At 43.4% G+C, this 18700-nt stretch overlaps 1 protein-coding gene across 1 annotated transcript; it reads right to left on the bottom strand.

Annotated features, from left to right (window-relative positions):
• Window positions 1-860: 860 nt before the first annotated feature.
• On the bottom strand, window positions 861-17261 carry LOC123727778 (GMP reductase 1). The gene is made up of 8 exons (XM_045696886.1): window positions 16944-17261; window positions 9371-9454; window positions 8760-8933; window positions 8415-8496; window positions 5962-6068; window positions 5690-5732; window positions 5352-5511; window positions 861-2375 (listed from the first exon to the last, which is right to left on the bottom strand). The coding sequence occupies exons 1-8, from the start codon at window positions 17028-17030 to the stop codon at window positions 2195-2197; spliced, it is 918 nt and encodes a 305-aa protein (XP_045552842.1). The 5' UTR covers window positions 17031-17261; the 3' UTR covers window positions 861-2194.
• Window positions 17262-18700: the final 1439 nt, after the last annotated feature.

The raw sequence follows: 18700 nt of genomic DNA, 5'->3' as shown, positions 1-18700 counted from the left end.
CAGTGGTTCTTCTGGACGTTGTTTTACAATGTTTTACACTGTAAAGTGGTGGAGGGAGAGCCACTGACATTGAACTACAGCTATAGTGAACCTGTCCAATTAACTTAGTTGTAATTGGGTTGTATGTGTTGTATGTGCAATACCTGAATTATAGATTGGTGTTTTTCCATGTTAAATCATTACAGACCGATGACCCTCTAAAATGTCTCTGATTCACTTTCATCAGTTATTTGTATGAATGACATCCCATGTAAAACTCAAACCTCAACTTGCAATATGTCACCTGAGAATACATTGTATCTTCACGTGACATGAATCATTAAAATGTATATTTTCATACTTTTAATTCAGGCAAATCAGAGTAATCATGGTACTGTCAAGTGAAAAAGCTAGAGTCAAGATCATCAGTGATTATGGACCAGTGCCATAGGTTCAGCAGTAGATGAACCTGTGCACATGAATGTGGACATTACTCTACATTCTGTAACTACCTGGCCTCACTACCCACTCATGTGTACCTGTCTTACTTTAGACTGAATTCTCACAGGTGTCTCTCTTTTCTTTCAGTTTAAAATTATATATATTTTCTTATAGCCAAAATAAAGTATTTTACAGAACTCAGGAATTGTGTGTGTGTGTGTGTGTGTGTGTGTGTGTGTGTGTGATTATCATAAAACTGTTTATCATCAAAGAAAGCAATTGGATATTTTCAAATTCATTGAGAGGAGAGAGAGAGAGGAGGGAGAGAGAGGAGGGAGAGAGAGAGACAGAGAATAGAATGAATAGAGATTATTAGACTGTTGTTTGCATCTTGCCAATAATCAGGTGAACTGGCAGAGAAACAGACACCGCCCATTGACTGTTTTTTCCTGAGATATGTATGTGCTAAAATATAAACATTGTTGTAGATATTATACAAAATAGGATCATTGTTATTATTGTACAATCTGTAATTTAAAAAATGTTCATGCATTGGTCCGCAACCCCCAAGAAAGGTTGTGAAATAACTTTTTTGTGTACCTCATATGTAAGATACATTTATGTACAACAGGAGACAGGAAACAAGAGGACTAGAAGACTTCAAAGTTGCTTTTCTAACTGTGGTATTACGGTTTAATTTGTAGGATATACTCCAATCTGTTCTGTATGATCTATGGTCTCTTTCTTAGGAGAGTTTTTCCAGGTTTATGGACAAAATATTTCAGTTGTAATTTTTTTTAACATTTCATTTAGATTTGAACAAATTTGTTTAAAGAAACACAAAAGAACATGAACAAATGTATTGTCTCTGTATACTCAGAATAATAAATAACAGAGTCAACTGAAATTCTGTCTATCAACTGGCTCATCTGTCTTTCATCCATCTTTCAAGAGGAGCAACAGAGCAGCTGCTTACTCTAGCACTCTGTTTTTCCAGCCTGGTCTCATAGACTACACGTAACATAGTAAATGTAAATCCAAATTCTGAAAGATTCAATTTAGTATGATATGTTACATTTGGTTACATAAGACAGAAGGTTACTTAAGGCAAAAAACAAAAGTAGGATGTTTGGACAGGGTGGATGGGTAGGTGTAAAACATGAACATCAAGCAACCCAAAGGCTGTGAGTTTGAATAACATCACAGACAATTTTATCATTTTAGCTAATTAGCAACTTTGAAACTACTTACCAATTTTTTGCAACTACTTAGCATATTAGCTAACCCATACCCTAACCTAACTCCTAACCTTAACCCCTAACCTGGTTAACATTAGCCACCTAGCTAACATTAGCGTTAGCCACCTAGACACCTAGATAACCTTAGCCTCAACAAATTAGAATTCATAACATATCATACCTTTGCAAATTCGTAACATATTGTAATTCGTAACATATCCGACGAAATGAAAGATGGACATCCACAAATGAAAACCATGCCAAACGTTACATATCATACTAATTGGAGTGTCACGGATATAAGTTTACTATGTCTACCCCTGAGTCCAGGTTGGTATTTCTCTGTTTCTCCTCTTTCTGTCTACTGTGTACAGGGAAAGTAACACATGCATTTACATAAATATTGTTGTAGATTCAAACTTTTACATTTTAAATTAAATCAGCACAATTGAAATCAGGCATTAGGATGTGAAGTTCTAAACAGCCACAAGAAAGATCATGGCTGTCTGTCTGTCCGTCCCTCCGTCTATTTACTACTATGTGAACATGTGGCTGGCCTGCTGTGTGACTCTGATAAAGGTGGTCCTGCGACTGAGCTCCTTCAGTTTGGCAGCTCCTACGTAGGTGCAGGTGGAGCGCAGACCACCCAGAATGTCCCTGATGGTGGCCTCTACATCCCCCCTGTACGGTACCTCCACCGTCCTGCCCTCTGACGCTCTGCAGGAGGAGGAGGAGGAGGAGGAGAGGGGTATGGAGGGATTGAGGAAGAGGGTAAAACTTGTCAATAAATCCATGGTCTTTCCATTGGGTTGATCAGACACATTGATTTCTTAGTCTTCAACATCATCAACAGTTTTGTACTAAATAGACTAGAGCTAACTACTAAATTAACATTTTGTTAAGAAAATGTGTGTGCTTGCTTGTAAGTTACTGTTAGAAAAACTGAACGGATACTGTATTTATATAGTGTGGGCGGAAGGTAGGTGTCACAGCGGTCGATGAAAGGGGACCAAGGCGCAGCGTGTAGAGTGCTCATTCTTACTTTATTTTACGAGAACACTTAAACAAAATAACAGAACGACAGCCAACAGTTCCGTAAGGTACTTTGACAAAACGGAAAACAACTACCCACAAACCCCAAAGGAAAACAGGCTGCCTAAGTATGGCTTCCAATCAAAGACAACGAAAGACACCTGCCTCTGATTGGAAACCATACCCGGCCAAAGCATGGAAAACAAAACTTAGAAATAGAATACTAGAAAAACCCACATAGAAACAGAAAACCCAAAATACATACAAAACAAACCCCCCTGCCACGCCCTGACCATACTACTATGGCAAATGACCTCTTTCACTGGTCAGGACGTGACAGTCTGGGCTATGGTGGCGCACTGGAGGGAGAGTGCGCGGAGCAGGCACAGGGTACACTGGGCCTTGGAGGCACACTGGACGTCTGGCGCTTAGGGCTGGCACAACCCGTCCTGGCTCGATCTTAACCATAGCCCAGCAAGGGCGGGGAGCTGGAATAGGCTGCACTGGGTTGAGCTGGCGAACAGGGGTTACCGTGCGGAAAGCTGGCGCAGGATAACCTGGGCCGAGGAGACGCACTGGAGACCAGATACGTTGAAGTGGTGCTCTTCTCCCTGGCTGCCGGCCAACTCTAGCACGGCAACGGTGAGGAGCTTGCACCGAGCGCACCGGGCTGTGAGTGCGCATGGGCGACACCGTGCGCACCACCGCATAACACGGTGCTTCTACCGTCACTCGCTCCCCACGGTAAGCACAGAGAGTTGGCTCAGGTCTTAACCTTGCCTTCGCCAATCTACCCGTGTACCCCCCCCAAAACAAATTCGGCCTCTTCTTGCCTGCCTAGCCGTTCCTCCCAGTATCGTCGTTACGCCTTCACTGCCTCTATCTCCCACTGCGGACGGCGATACTCCCCAGGGCTTGTCCAGGGTCCTGCCCCATCTAAGATCTACTCCCAGGTCCACTCCTCTGCTGGGTCCTGCTCTTCCTCCTCGAGAATGCACGCTGCTTGGTCTGTTGGTGGTGGGTAGTTCTGTCACAGCGGTCGATGAAAGGGGACCAAGGCGCAGCGTGTAGAGTGCTCATTCTTACTTTATTTTACGAGAACATTTAAATAACAGAACGACAGCCAACAGTTCCGCAAGGTACTCAGACAAAACGGAAAACAACTACCCACAAACCCCAAAGGAAAACAGGCTGCCTAAGTATGGCTTCCAATCAGAGACAATGAAAGACACTTGCCTCTGATTGGAAACCATACCCGGCCAAAACATGGAAAACAAAACATAGAAATAGAATACTAGAAAAACCCACATAGAAACAGAAAACCCAAAATACATACAAAACAAACCCCCTGCAACGCCCTGACCATACTACTATGGCAAATGGCCTCTTTCACTGGTCAGGACGTGACAGTAGGCTAGCGTAGGGGTTCCCAACCAGGGGTACAAGGACAACCGGGGGTACTTGAGAAGACTCATGAGACCATAGGCCTTCTGGTAAATAGGCCTTCTGGTAAAAGGGGGTACTTCAGGGGTACTCCAGGCAGAGCTAAATTCAGTTGGTGGTACAGTAACCAAAGAAGGCTGGGAACCACTGGCCTAGCGGTTAGATCATTGGGCCATTAACCGTAAGGTTGCTACTTTGAATCCCCGCCCCGGCAAGGTGAAAGAAATCTGTTGAAGTGCCCTTGAGCAAGGCACTTACCGTAAATTCCGGACTATAAGCCGCAACTTTTTTCCCACGCTTTGAACCTCGCGGCTTAAACAATGACGCGACTAATATATGGATTTTTCCCGCTTTCAATTTTTTTTTCTCATAAAAAACACATTCTGTGACTTGCTCAGTTTTTTGGCGGCATGAAGCTTTCATTAGACCAATGAAATTGCCGAACGGTTAAGGTCAAACAACTTTTTTGTTTACTGTTTAGATTAAATCGAGCGCCCTCAAACTTCCCATCATTCTGATTACGGTAGTCATTTTGTCACCCTCATCATGGCAAAGACACGGAGAAATGCATATGATGCAGCTTTCAAGTTGAAGGCGATTGATCTGGCTGTTGGAAAAGGAAATAGAGCTGCTGCACGGGAGCTTGGTCTTAATGAGTCGATGATAAGACGTTGGAAACAGCAGCGTGAGGAATTGACTCAGTGCAAAAAGACAACTAAAGCTTACTGCTAATTTTTTATTTTTTGTTACAAGCCGTGTTTCGTTAAAGCCTATTTATTTTTGTTACAAGCCGTGTTTCGTTAAAGCCTATTTATTTTTGTTACAAGCCGTGTTTCGTTAAAGCCTATTTATTTTTGTTACAAGCCGTGTTTCGTTAAAGCCTATTTATTTTTGTTACAAGCCGTGTTTCGTTAAAGCCTGTGTAAAGTTAATTTGTTTCAATGTACCGGTAGGCACCTGCGGCTTATAGACATGTGCGGCTTATTTATGTTCAAAATAATATATTTTTTTAAATTCAGTGGGTGCGGCTTATATTCAGGTGCGCTTAATAGTTCGGAAATTACGGTAACACTAATTTCTCCAGGGCCCTGGCTGTGACCTCACACTCCGAGGGCGTCTCAGGGAGAGTGAGATATGCCCCCCCAAAAAAAACAATTTCCAATTCACATGTTTAAAACAGGCCAGATATAAGCACCCACCAAATTAGTATTAATTTACCTGTACTCTGCCACTCCCCCTACATGTTTCTTCATGGCCGTGTCAGAGCTCATCCCATAGAACAGCTTGACCTTTCTGCCATTCCTCTCAATGACCTCCCCGGCACACTGGTCGTGGCCAGCCAGCATGCCCCCCAGCATCACAAAATCAGCTCCAGCGCCTAGAATCACACACACACAACCCTGTTGAGAGAGAGTTAGGCAAGGCAGCATCTTTGAGGGACACAACAAATGCATCCTATTACCAATATAGTGCACTACTTTGACCCGGGCCCTATAGAGAATAGAACACATACGCAATGTCACTATGATAGTATGATTTATCAAACCAGGACTCACCAAATGCCTTAGCCACATCGCCAGGACAGCTGCATCCGCCATCCTGGTGCGATAAAACAAAACATATTGAGCAAACATTGTGGAACGTTCAGTGGTTTAATCTCTCAAAGGGAAAGCTAGGCGGAACCCGAGCTCCAGCACCTTTAACCCCTGGGTTTGTTCAGATAGAAATGTTGTGTAGATACATGTATTGTGCAGGTGCGTTGCACCCTCCTGAATCTGACCCAAGAGGTCAGAATGTCAGAAGGTTCTTGAGGTCAGAGGTCACTCACTGAGATGATGTGACCCTTCAGGCCGTGGGCGGAGTCTGCACACTCTATGACAGCACTGAGCTGGGGGTATCCCACTCCCGTCTTAATACGCGTCGTACACACAGAACCTAGAGGGGAATCATGACGTGTCAGTTTGTCAGGAGCTGAATGCACTCAGCTGAAGTATTTTTCTCTCTTGAAGGGAGCCCTGGTGAACTCATGACTCCATATAGTGCTCTACTTATAGTGCACTATGTAGGGAAGAGGGTGCTAGAGTAACAGACGGAGTAACAGACAGAGTAACAGACAGGGCAACAGACAGTGTAACAGACAGTGTAACAGACAGTGTAACAAACAGTATAACAGACAGGGTAACAGAGTAACAGACAGAGTAACAGACAGAGTAACAGACCGTGTAACAGACAGTGTAACAGACAGGGTAACAGACAGGGTAACAGACAGGGTAACAGACAGGGTAACAGAGTAACAGACAGAGTAACCAACGGAGTAACCAACAGAGTATCAGAGTAACAGACAGATTAACAGACAGAGTAACAGAGTAACATATAAAGTAACAGAACAACAGACAGAGTAACAGACAGAGTAACAGGCAGGGTAACAGCCAGTGCAACAGACAGGGTAATAGACAGAATAACAGACAGGGTAACAGACAGAGTAACAGACAGAGTAACCAACAGAGTAACCGACAGAGTAACGGAGTAACAGACAGAGTATCAGACAGAGTAACAGAATAACAGACAGGGTAACAGACCTTATAACAGACCGTATAACAGACATGGTAACAGAGTAACCGACAGAGTAACTGACAGAGTAACAGAGTAACAGACAAAGTAACAGAGTAACAGACAAAGTAACAGAATAACAGACAGAGTAACAGAGTAACAGACAGAGTAACAGAGTACCGGAGTGACAGACAGAGTAACAGACAGAGTAACCAACTGAGTAACAGACAGAGTACCAGAGTACCAGAGTAACAGAGTAACAGACAGAGTAACAGACAGAGTAACAGAGTAACCAACTGAGTAACATACATAGTAACAGAGTAACAGAGTAACAGACAGAGTAACAGACAGAGTAACAGAGTAACCGACAGATCAACAGACAGAATAACAGAGTAATAGACAGAGTAACAGACAGAGTAACATACAGAGTAACATACAGAGTGACAGAGTAACATACAGAGTAACATAGTAACCAACAGAGTAACAGAGTAACCAACAGAGCAACAGACAGAGTAACAGACTAACCGACAGAGTAACAGACGGAGTAATAGAGTAACAGAGTACCGGAGCAACAGACAGAGTAACAGAGTAACATAGTAACAGACAGAGTAACCGATGGAGTACCAGAGTAACAGACAGAGTAACAGAGTACCAGAGTAACAGACAGAGTAACAGAGTAACAGACGGAGTACCAGAGTAGCAGACAGAGTAACAGAGTAACAGACAGAGTAACCGGCAGAGTAACAGAGAGTAACAGACGGAGTGATAGAGTACCAGACATAGTAACAGTGTAACAGAGTAGCAGAGAGTAACAGACAGAGTAACCAACAGAGTAACAGAGAGTAACCGATGGAGTACCAGAGTAACATACACAGTAACAGAGTAACAGACAGAGTACCAGACAGATTAACAGAGTAACAGACACAGTAGCAGAGTAACAGACAGAGTACCTGACAGAATAACTGAGTAACCGACAGAGTAACCGACAGAGTAACAGAGAGTAACAAACAGAGTAACAGACAGAGTAAGAGAGTAACCGACAGAGTAACCGACAGAGTAACAGAGAGTAACAAACAGAGTAACAGGCAGAGTAAGAGAGTAACCGACAGAGTAACCGACAGAGTAACAGAGAGTAACAAACAGAGTACCAGACAGAGTAAGAGAGTAACCGACAGAGTAACAGAGTAACAGACAGAGTAACTGACAGAGTAACAGAGAGTAACATACATAGTAATAGAGTAACAGACAGAGTAACTGACAGAGTAACAGAGAGTAACATACATAGTAATAGAGCACCAGACAGAGTAACAGAGTAACAGACAGAGTAACTGACAGAGTAACAGAGAGTAACATACATAGTAATAGAGTAACAGACAGTAACAAAGTAGCAGAGTAACACCCAGAGCAACTGACAAAGTAACAGACAGAGCAACTGACAGAATAACCGGGTAACAGAGAGCAACAGACAAAGTCCCAGAGTAACAGACAGTAACAGAGTAACAGACAGAGTGGCTGACAGAGTAACAGAGAGTAACAGACAGAGTAACAGAGTAACAGACAGAGTAACAGAGTAACATAGAGGGTACCATAGAGTAACAGACAGAGCAACAGACAGGGTAACAGAGCAACAGAGAGTAACAGGCAGAGTAACCGACAGAGTAACCGACAGAGTAACAGACGGAGCACCAGAGTAACAGACAGAGTAACAGTGTACCAGAGTAACAGACCCACCTGGCCCAATACCCACTTTAATGATGTCAGCTCCTGCCAGGATCAGCTCCTCCACCATCTCTCCTGTCACCACGTTGCCAGCCTGACCACAGTTAGAGACACACAGACGGACAGACGGACAGACGGACAGACGGACAGACGGACAGACGGACAGGCAGACATAGTCATAGCATTTAGAATACCTATACAGCTACCAAACCAACTAACTACCAAACAGGTGATAGTTTAACATTGCATGGCACATCACATTGCACATGTAAGAATATTTACAGTAATTAAAACGACATAAGCAAATGAAGTCTTCAAAAGCTGTTCAGCTGTGTTAACTTGATGGAACGGCCTCACCATGATAGTGTGTTGGGGAAACCTCCCCCTGACGGTTTTGACAAACTCCACAAAGTGTTCAGAGTAGCCGTTGGCCACGTCCAGACAGATGAATCTGATGTCAGAGACGGCCTTCAGGACGCTGCACAGCTTCTCCAGGTCGGCTTGACCGCTGCCTGAGCTGACCGCTATGTGCTGAGGGGGATGAGGACAGGGCAGCAGTGTGAGAGAACAACCAGGGTTGGAAGGATGCAGGTGCTACCGTAGAAATAGAATCGTTAGAACGGGTCTGGAGCCTCTGACCACGGCAATTTGACTGGAAAACTCATGGGGAAACTCAAAATGGCTACCAGTGCACACATTATGGCATCATTGACTTGTAAAGGGGTGGCCGTTCTAGCGATTATATTTCTATGGGTGCTACTATAAGCACTCCCATAACAAATCAGAGCACTAGTCCTTATAAGCATTAGAAACATTACCATGGGCCACCCACTATTTCCATAACAACTCCTGAATTCAATACATTATTCAAACCCTGGGGACACCACTGTTGCATGAGGTCATGAAAATGCTGTATGAAGACAATTCTAGCTGTCCTCCAAACATAGTTGTCTAGGATTATTACAAACCTCCAAACATTCTGGAAACTTGGCTGCAAAAGCCTTCCACTGCTCCACAGTGTAGTGCTTCTGCATGGCGGTGAAGAGAGTTTGCTAGAGGAGAATGTAGATGAACAAGAAGAACGGAAATTCACAGCGTTACTTAGTTCTCTGGCAACTGACCTTTCACAGGGCATCACCCTGGCAACCCTTTCACAGGGCATCACCCTGGCTACCCTTTCACAGGTCAACACCCTGGCAACCCTTTCACAGGTCATCAGGTTGTCAAGACTTCACTGAAGCAGAACTGGGGATGACTGGACTTTTTGTTGTTGTTACAGAGAAACAACAGAACCACTGGAGTTTTTCCTGGTCTGATCACGTGGTCAGTAGAAACTCCCTGACCCTTACCATGGCATGTGTCCAGCAGTGTTTCTGATGACCACACCAGGTGTGTGTCTCATATGGCACCCTACTGTCTGTATAGTGCACCACTATAGTGCATGAAGAATTAGTGCATGAAGAATTAACAGTGGTGGCGCCGGAGGGGAAAGCTGCTGTCTTATCGTCTCTTAACCAACCATGCTATTTTTTTATTTTTTTCACGTTGTTCGTAACTTGTTTTGTACATAATGTTGCTGCTACCGTCTCTTATGACCGAAAAGAGCTTCTGGACATCAGAACTGCGATTGCTCACCTCAAACTGGATGAAGAGTTCTTCCTCAATGAGTTGTATGGGAGGGATATACTACTACAGACACCAGACCAGGCCCAGATCCCCGTTATTCGCTGGAGAAGGAAACTGAGATTTTGCGGAAAGAGATCAGGGTGCCTTGTGAGGATCGGGTGATGAGTGGCTAATCTGCCCTTGCCTTCCATCCTGCTAGCTAACGTTCAATCGCTGGAAAATAAATGTGACAAACTGAAAGCACGTTTGTCCTTCCAACAGGACATTAAAAACTGTAATTTCTTATGTTTCACCGAATCTTGGCTGAATGACGACATTAAGAACATACAGCTGGCGGGTTATACACTCTATCGGCAGGACAGAACAACAGCCTCTGGTAAGACACCAGGCGGGGGCCTACACATTTATGTAAACAACAGCTGGTGCACAATATCTAAGGAAGTCTCTAGGTTTTGCTCGCCTGGGGTAGAGTATCTCATGATAAGCTGAAAACCTCACTCAATGCAAACAGGAAAACGCTCATCCAGAGGCGGTGCTCCTAGTGGCCGGGGACTTTAATGCAGGGAAACTTAAATCAGTTTTACCAAATTTCTATCAGCATGTTAATTGTGCATCCAGAGCTCTCCCTCACCTTCCATTTGGCAAATCTGACTATAATTCTATCTTCCTGATTCTTGCTTACAAACAAAAATTAAAGCAGGAAGCACCAGTGACTCGGTCTATAAAAAAGTGGTCAGATGAAGCAGATGCTAAACTACAGGACTATTTTGCTAGTGCAGACTGGAATATGTTCCAGGATTCTTCCAATGGCATTGAGGAGTACACTACATCAGTCACTGGCTTTATCAATAAGTGCATCGAGGACGTCGTCCCAACAGTGACTGTACGTACATACTCCAACCAGAAGCCATGGATTACAGGCAATATTCGCACTGAGCTAAAGGGTAGAGCTTCCACTTTCAAAGAGAGGGACTCTAACCCGGAAGCTTATAAGAAATCCCGCTATGCCCTCCCACGAACCATCAAACAGGCAAAGCGTCAATACAGGACTAAAATCGAATCGTAGAACACCGACGCTCGTCGGATGTGGCAGGGCCTGCAAACTATTACAGACTACAAAGGGAAGCACAACCGAGAGCTTCCCAGTGACACGGGCCTACCAGACGAGATAAATAACTTCTATGCTCGCTTCGAGGCAAGTAACACTGAAACATGCATGAGAGCATCAGCTGTTCCGGATGACTGTGTGATCACTCTCTCCTCATCCGATGTGAGTGAGACCTTTAAACAGGTCAACATTCACAAGGACGCAGGTCCAGACGGATTACCAGGACGTGTACTCCAAGCATGCGCTGACCAACTGGAAAGTGTCTTCCCTGACATTTTCAACCTCTCCCTGTCTGTAATACCAACATGTTTCAAGCAGACCACCTTAGTCCCTGTGCCCAAGAACACTAAGGTAACCTGCCTAAATGACTACCGACCCGTAGCACTTACATCTGTAGCCATGAAATGTTTTGAAAGGATGGTCATGGCTCACATCAACACCATTATCCCAGAAACCCTAGACCCACTCCAATTTGCATACCGCACCAACAGATCCACAGATGATGCAATCTCTATTGCACTCCACACTACCCTTTCACACCTAGACAAAAGGAACACCTATGTGAGAATGCTGTTCATTGACTACAGCTCAGCGTTCAACACCATAGTGCCCTCAAAGCTCATCACTAAGCTAAGGACCCTGGGACTAAACACCTCCCTCTGCAACTGGATCCTGGACTTCCTGACGGGCCGCCCCCAGGTGGTAAGGGTAGGTAACAACACATCTGCCACACTGATCCTCAACACGGGGGCCCCTCAGGGGTGTGTGCTCAGTCCCCTGCTGTACTCCCTGTTCACTCATGACTGCATGGCCAGGCACGACTCCAACACCATCATTAAGTTTGCTGATGACACAACAGTGGTAGGCCTGATCACCAACAACGATGACACAGCCTATAGGGAAGAGCTCAGAGACCTGACCGTGTGGTGCAAGGACAACAACCTCTCCCTCAACGTGATCAAGACAAAGGAGATGATTGTGGACTACAGAAAAAGGAGGACTGAGCATGCCCCCATTCTCATCAACGGGGCTGTAGTGGAGCAGGTTGAGAGCTTCAAGTTCCTTGGCGTCATCACCAACAAACTAACATGGTCCAAGCACACCAAGACAGTCGTGAAGAGGGCACGACAAAACCTATTCCCCCTCAGGAGACTGAAAAGATTTGGCATGGGTCCTCAGATCCTCAAAAGGTTTTACAGCTGCATTTAACCAGGTAGGCTAGTTGAGAACAAGTTCTCATTTGCAACTGCGACCTGGCCAAGATAAAGCGTAGCAATTCGACACATACAACAACACAGTTACACATGGAATAAACAAAACATACAGTAAATAATACAGTAGAACAAAAGAAAACAAAAAGTCTATATACAGTGAGTGCAAATGAGGTAAGATACGGCAATAAATAGGCCATGGTGGCGAAGTAATTACAATATAGCAATTAAACACTGGAATGGTAGATGTGCAGAAGATGAATGTGCAAGTGAAAGTGCACTACATAGAGAACAGAGGGTGCCATTTGGGATGCAAGCCAATAAATCACACATTTTATTCATGAACGCCTATCAAAACACCAAAAGGTACAAATGCACATCATAAAAAGTAAGAATCGAAGAGGAAACCACACAGGCATTTAGCACTAGGAGTTGTGGGTATACTGCCTAATGTCAGGACAGTTGACATAACATGAGAGAATTGGGAAGACCAGTTAAATTGTGGTAATGTATAACATACAGGTGATGTTTGCTGGATTTGCCCCCAGAGTGACAGCCTGTATTGAAACTGTTTGAGGGTTTAAAGAAGTTAGAACACTGGTTTTGAAGTAGATGACAATGGTGGCAACAAATAACCTATTATCCATCCTTCAATCTAATTCAATGACTAATCAACGAACCAATGGCTGCTAGTGAGTGTATGGCCATATGCTAAAAGCATAATATTGTGTCAACTACAGTAAAACGACACATAAAAAAAGCCTTGATCTCAATCCTCTGATGATGATGTCTCATTGTTTCCTCAGCCTGCCTCAGCCTGCCTGGGTTCATCATGAATCAGCCTGAATCAGCCTGCCTGTGTTCACCATGAATCAGCCTGAGCCTCAGCCTGCCTGGGTTAATCAGGAATCAGTCTGAACCTCAGCCTGCCTGGGTTCACCGTGAATCAGCCTGAATCAGCCTGTCTGGGTTAATCATAAAAAAATAAGCAAATAGAACTTCAGATGTAGGACAAAACAGATTATCAGTGTCTCTGTCTACATCCCAAATGGCACCCTATTCCCTATATAGTACTCTACTTTTGAGAGCCCTATGGTGCATTATATAGGGAATAGGGTGCCACTCAGTGTCACACTCAGTGTCCCCTATGGGCCCTGGTCAAAAGAAGTGAACTATATAGGGAATAGGGTGCCACTCAGTGTCACACTCAGTGTCCCCTATGGGCCCTGGTCAAAAGAAGTGAACTATATAGGGAATATAGTGCCATATGGGAATACGGTGCAAGCCTGACTCTCTCATGTCATGTACTGTAAAACAAATCTATATATAAAATAGAAACACCCACTAATCTAGTTGTTTCAACCAATCATTATTCAGTAACTGGTTCCACAGCCTTGTTTAAGTTTACTCAACTCTTCGGTCAAAGTGTTACCTGAACTTTTTTAGTAGGCCCAACAATAGCTCTAATATGAGAAAAAGTGGGCAAAAAATTCAGCCAACTTAAAGAGATGGGTTTGCTTTATTTGTCTCATATGTTCATTCAACTATAAAGTATTATTTTTGGTATCTTACCTGAAAAAAAGGCACGCACACACACACACACACACACACACACACACACACACACACACACACACACACACACACACACACACACACACACACACACACACACACACACACACACACACACACAGTGCTTTTAAGAAACATAAATGTCTCATATCACGCCGTGTCATGTCTCATATCACGCCGTGTCATGTGTCATATCACGCCATTTCATGTGTCATATCACGCCATTTCATGTGTCATATCACACCATTTCATGTGTCATATCACACCATTTCATGTGTCATATCACACCATTTCATGTGTCATATCACGCCGTGTCATGTCTCATATCACGCCATTTCATGTGTCATATCACACCATTTCATGTGTCATATCACGCCATTTCATGTGTCATATCACACCATTTCATGTGTCATATCACACCATTTCATGTGTCATATCACGCCATTTCATGTGTCATATCACGCCATTTCATGTGTCATATCACTCCGTGTCATGTCTCATATCACACCATTTCATGTGTCATATCACGCCGTGTCATGTGTCATATCACGCCATTTCATGTGTCATATCACGCCATTTCATGTGTCATATCACACCATTTCATGTGTCATATCACACCATTTCATGTGTCATATCACGCCATTTCATGTGTCATATCACGCCATTTCATGTGTCATATCACACCATTTCATGTGTCATATCACGCCGTGTCATGTCTCATATCACGCCATTTCATGTGTCATATCACACCATTTCATGTGTCATATCACGCCATTTCATGTGTCATATCACACCATTTCATGTGTCATATCACACCATTTCATGTGTCATATCACGCCATTTCATGTGTCATATCACGCCATTTCATGTGTCATATCACGCCGTGTCATGTCTCATATCACACCATTTCATGTGTCATATCACGCCATTTCATGTGTCATATCACGCCATTTCATGTGTCATATCACTCCATTTCATGTGTTATATCACACCATTTCATGTGTCATATCACGCCATTTCATGTGTCATATCACACCATTTCATGTGTCATATCACACCATTTCATGTGTCATATCACGCCATTTCATGTGTCATATCACACCATTTCATGTGTCATATCACGCCGTGTCATGTCTCATATCACACCATTTCATGTGTCATATCACGCCATTTCATGTGTCATATCACGCCATTTCATGTGTCATATCACGCCATTTCATGTGTTATATCACGCCGTGTCATGTGTCATATCACGCCATTTCATGTGTCATATCACGCCAATTCATGTGTCATATCACGCCATTTCATGTGTCATATCACGCCATTTCATGTGTCATATCACGCCATTTCATGTGTCATATCACTCCATTTCATGTGTTATATCACACCATTTCATGTGTCATATCACGCCATTTCATGTGTCATATCACGCCATTTCATGTGTCATATCACACCGTTTCATGTGTCATATCACGCCATTTCATGTGTCATATCACGCCAATTCATGTGTCATATCACGCCATTTCATGTGTCATATCACGCCATTTCATGTGTCATATCACGCCATTTCATGTGTCATATCACTCCATTTCATGTGTTATATCACGCCATTTCATGTGTCATATCACGCCATTTCATGTGTCATATCACGCCATTTCATGTGTCATATCACACCATTTCATGTGTCATATCACGCCATTTCATGTGTCATATCACGCCATTTCATGTGTCATATCACGCCATTTCATGTGTCATATCACGCCATTTCATGTGTCATATCACTCCATTTCATGTGTCATATCACACCATTTCATGTGTCATATCACGCCATTTCATGTGTCATATCACACCATTTCATGTGTCATATCACACCATTTCATGTGTCATATCACGCCATTTCATGTGTCATATCACGCCATTTCATGTGTCATATCACACCATTTCATGTGTCATATCACGCCGTGTCATGTGTCATATCACGCCGTGTCATGTCTCATATCACGCCATTTCATGTGTCATATCACGCCATTTCATGTGTCATATCACACCATTTCATGTGTCATATCACGCCATTTCATGTGTCATATCACGCCATTTCATGTGTCATATCACACCATTTCATGTGTCATATCACGCCATTTCATGTGTCATATCACCCCATTTCATGTGTCATATCACCCCATTTCATGTGTCATATCACACCATTTCATGTGTCATATCACACCATTTCATGTGTCATATCACGCCATTTTATGTGTCATATCACGCCATTTCATGTGTCATATCATGCCATTTCATGTGTCATATCATGCCATTTCATGTGTCATATGATGCCATTTCATGTGTCATATCATGCCATTTCATGTGTCATATCATGCCATTTCATGTGTCATATCATGCCATTTCATGTCATTACGGTATAGGTGTTGACAGGTGCTAGCCAGGCAGAACATTGTGAACTCTGTTATCATAATAAACATCTGGTCTGTAGGGAGAGAAAGATGTCTGTGCCAGGCAGGCAGTGGGAGAAGGCACACACACATTGACGTATGCACACACACACATACACAAAGACCAACATGCAGAGTCAAACACACACACAAGCATGCACGCACAGGCGCACACACACACACATTCCAGCCTTGCTATGGGAAGGTGACCTCCACACACACACAGGGAAGGTTACTGTGTTCTGCTGTAGCAAGCTAAGGAACCATAGAGTATGTTCTACACAGATATCCTCTACATCACCAGTTCTATATGGAATCCTATGGCATCTCTTTCACCACTGACCCTCCACAACTGACCAACCCAACTCAGCTGGCTTGGGCTAGTTAGTATGTCATTTGTGATTCAACGCAGATTTGAACATTGTACATAAGACTTAATGTTCTTGGCCCCCTTCGGAGCCCACCACGGCTCCACCTTTTCTGTGGTATCAAGGCAAAACTCATTAGACATCTACAACAACAGCAGCAGCAGCTATAAAGGCTGGTTTATAAAACCCCATCCTCTCCTTACCTCTGACCTGCTCTTCAGGCTGCTTCTCTTGGGTCTGAACAGGACATCTTTAAAGTCCAGCTTCACATCCACGTCTATCCTAGGCATGATGGCCTGTCACCTCCAGGATGGTCCAATCCCTGTCCCAGTCCAATAAATCAATAATTCTATAAATCACTAGATCAACATAGAGCCTGTGATCTGGTCTGCTGAGACCCAGACAGTAGCCAACCCTGAAACTCCAGATGCATCAAGTATTTATAGCATGCTAACACGCACTCCTCTCCCAGCAGCACCTATGGCTTTATTTGGCCTGCCCTCCACTCTCTCTCACACAGATAATTGAGGGCAGTGCAGAGGGAGAGGGACGCAGCCGCAGTTGCAGCACTAGTAGTAGTGGTATTGTCACTGGCCATCTGACACACATTTATGTCAGATGGACCTATCACTGCAGAGAACAGCACAGCTGCTGACAGAACCAGGAAGTGCTGGAGTCAGTCAGAGGGGATGGGGTGAGGTATATACACTAAAACATTCACAAGGTGGGAAACCCCCCAAAACATTTTTAGGGGTTACTGAAGGCCAAATTCTGTACATTACTTTGCATTAATTCTATGTGTTATTATCCTATGGATAAAATTATCATCGTCATCCTCTTCATTGTATCATTCTATTCATCATCCTCACCATGATCATCAACTATATAATCAAAATAACTTATCAAATATTGAGAAAACGTAAGAACCTGAATCGCACAAAGAAATAGGGTTTATTACCCAACCACACCACTAGGTGGGGAAAGAGAGTTTCTTTTCAAAAGGAAAAGGCTGGAGTACAAACTGTTCCAGTCCCACAAAGAAATGTGCTAGTAACTGTGGACTGTATTCAACAATTAGACATATTGATATCTTCACCCTGCATCCCATAGGCTACCCTAACTTTGAGGAATTCAACAAAAAGTTATTCAAATGAGCAGTTGTTCACCTGTTTACATTGTGTGTAGCCTAAAGTTTTTTTTACATTTGTCAAATGAATATTTAATTTCTCCCATTTTAAAGTATTGAATTGGTTATCTTTCAAAATCATCAAATTGTTGAAAATCCTAAACCTGGCCATAAGCCTTCCCTTTCACCATCTATTTCCTCAAGTCTATACAGCAGGTGATGAAGATAACCCAGACTGCCAGCATCTATAGGTTCATTGTACGTTCTATCCTGACAATGATTGGCACTGTATACTTTGGATTTAAATAAATGAAAATCAGAAACCTGGTCCCCAGGGCTGCGTTACCTCCTGTGTCCCCTTTTTGGTTATTGTGTTTTCGGTTTGTTTGTGGTTTGAATAACTTGCAATGGTTTCAGATGTGTTCCTGAGCCAGAGAACAGTCACTAATTAGAAAGAGGAAAATTACATTCTAAATCTAATGGAACCATGTCTATTAAATATCTATTAAATGTTTCAAATTTGCCAATTTTTTTTATGGTCTTAACTTCACTGAGCCTGCTCAACCCAGATCCAAAAGAACCCATCACTTTTCCACCATGTGACAGAAACATGGTTACTGACATGTCACTCTTGTAGTCTCTTGCTAGGCACATTGTCATGGCTGCTGGGTTGGGGACAAAAGTAATGCAATGTTAAATGAGCATGAGCCAAGCAGCCAGAGCAAGGCAGTTAACCCAGTGTTCCCCGGCGCCGATTCAGAGGGGTTGGGTTAAAACGCAGAAGACACATTTCAGTTGAATGCATCCAGTTGTACAACTGACTGGGTATCCCCC

This window comes from Salmo salar, chromosome ssa02 (assembly GCF_905237065.1).
Source record: "Salmo salar chromosome ssa02, Ssal_v3.1, whole genome shotgun sequence".
Lineage (NCBI taxonomy): Eukaryota > Metazoa > Chordata > Actinopteri > Salmoniformes > Salmonidae > Salmo > Salmo salar.
The sequence above is the reverse complement of the archived record's forward strand: the minus strand, read 5'-3'. Positions and strand labels throughout refer to the sequence as shown.

Coding starts and splice junctions, on each gene's coding strand:
- LOC123727778 (XM_045696886.1), bottom strand. CDS start 17,030: ATGCCTAGGATAGACGTGGATGTGAAGCTGGACTTTAAAGATGTCCTG. Junction 5,733..5,961: donor TGAAGGGTCACATCATCTCA/GTGAGTGACCTC, acceptor TTATCGCACCAG/GATGGCGGATGCAGCTGTCC. Junction 2,376..5,351: donor GGGGGAGTGGCAGAGTACAG/GTAAATTAATAC, acceptor CTCCTCCTGCAG/AGCGTCAGAGGGCAGGACGG.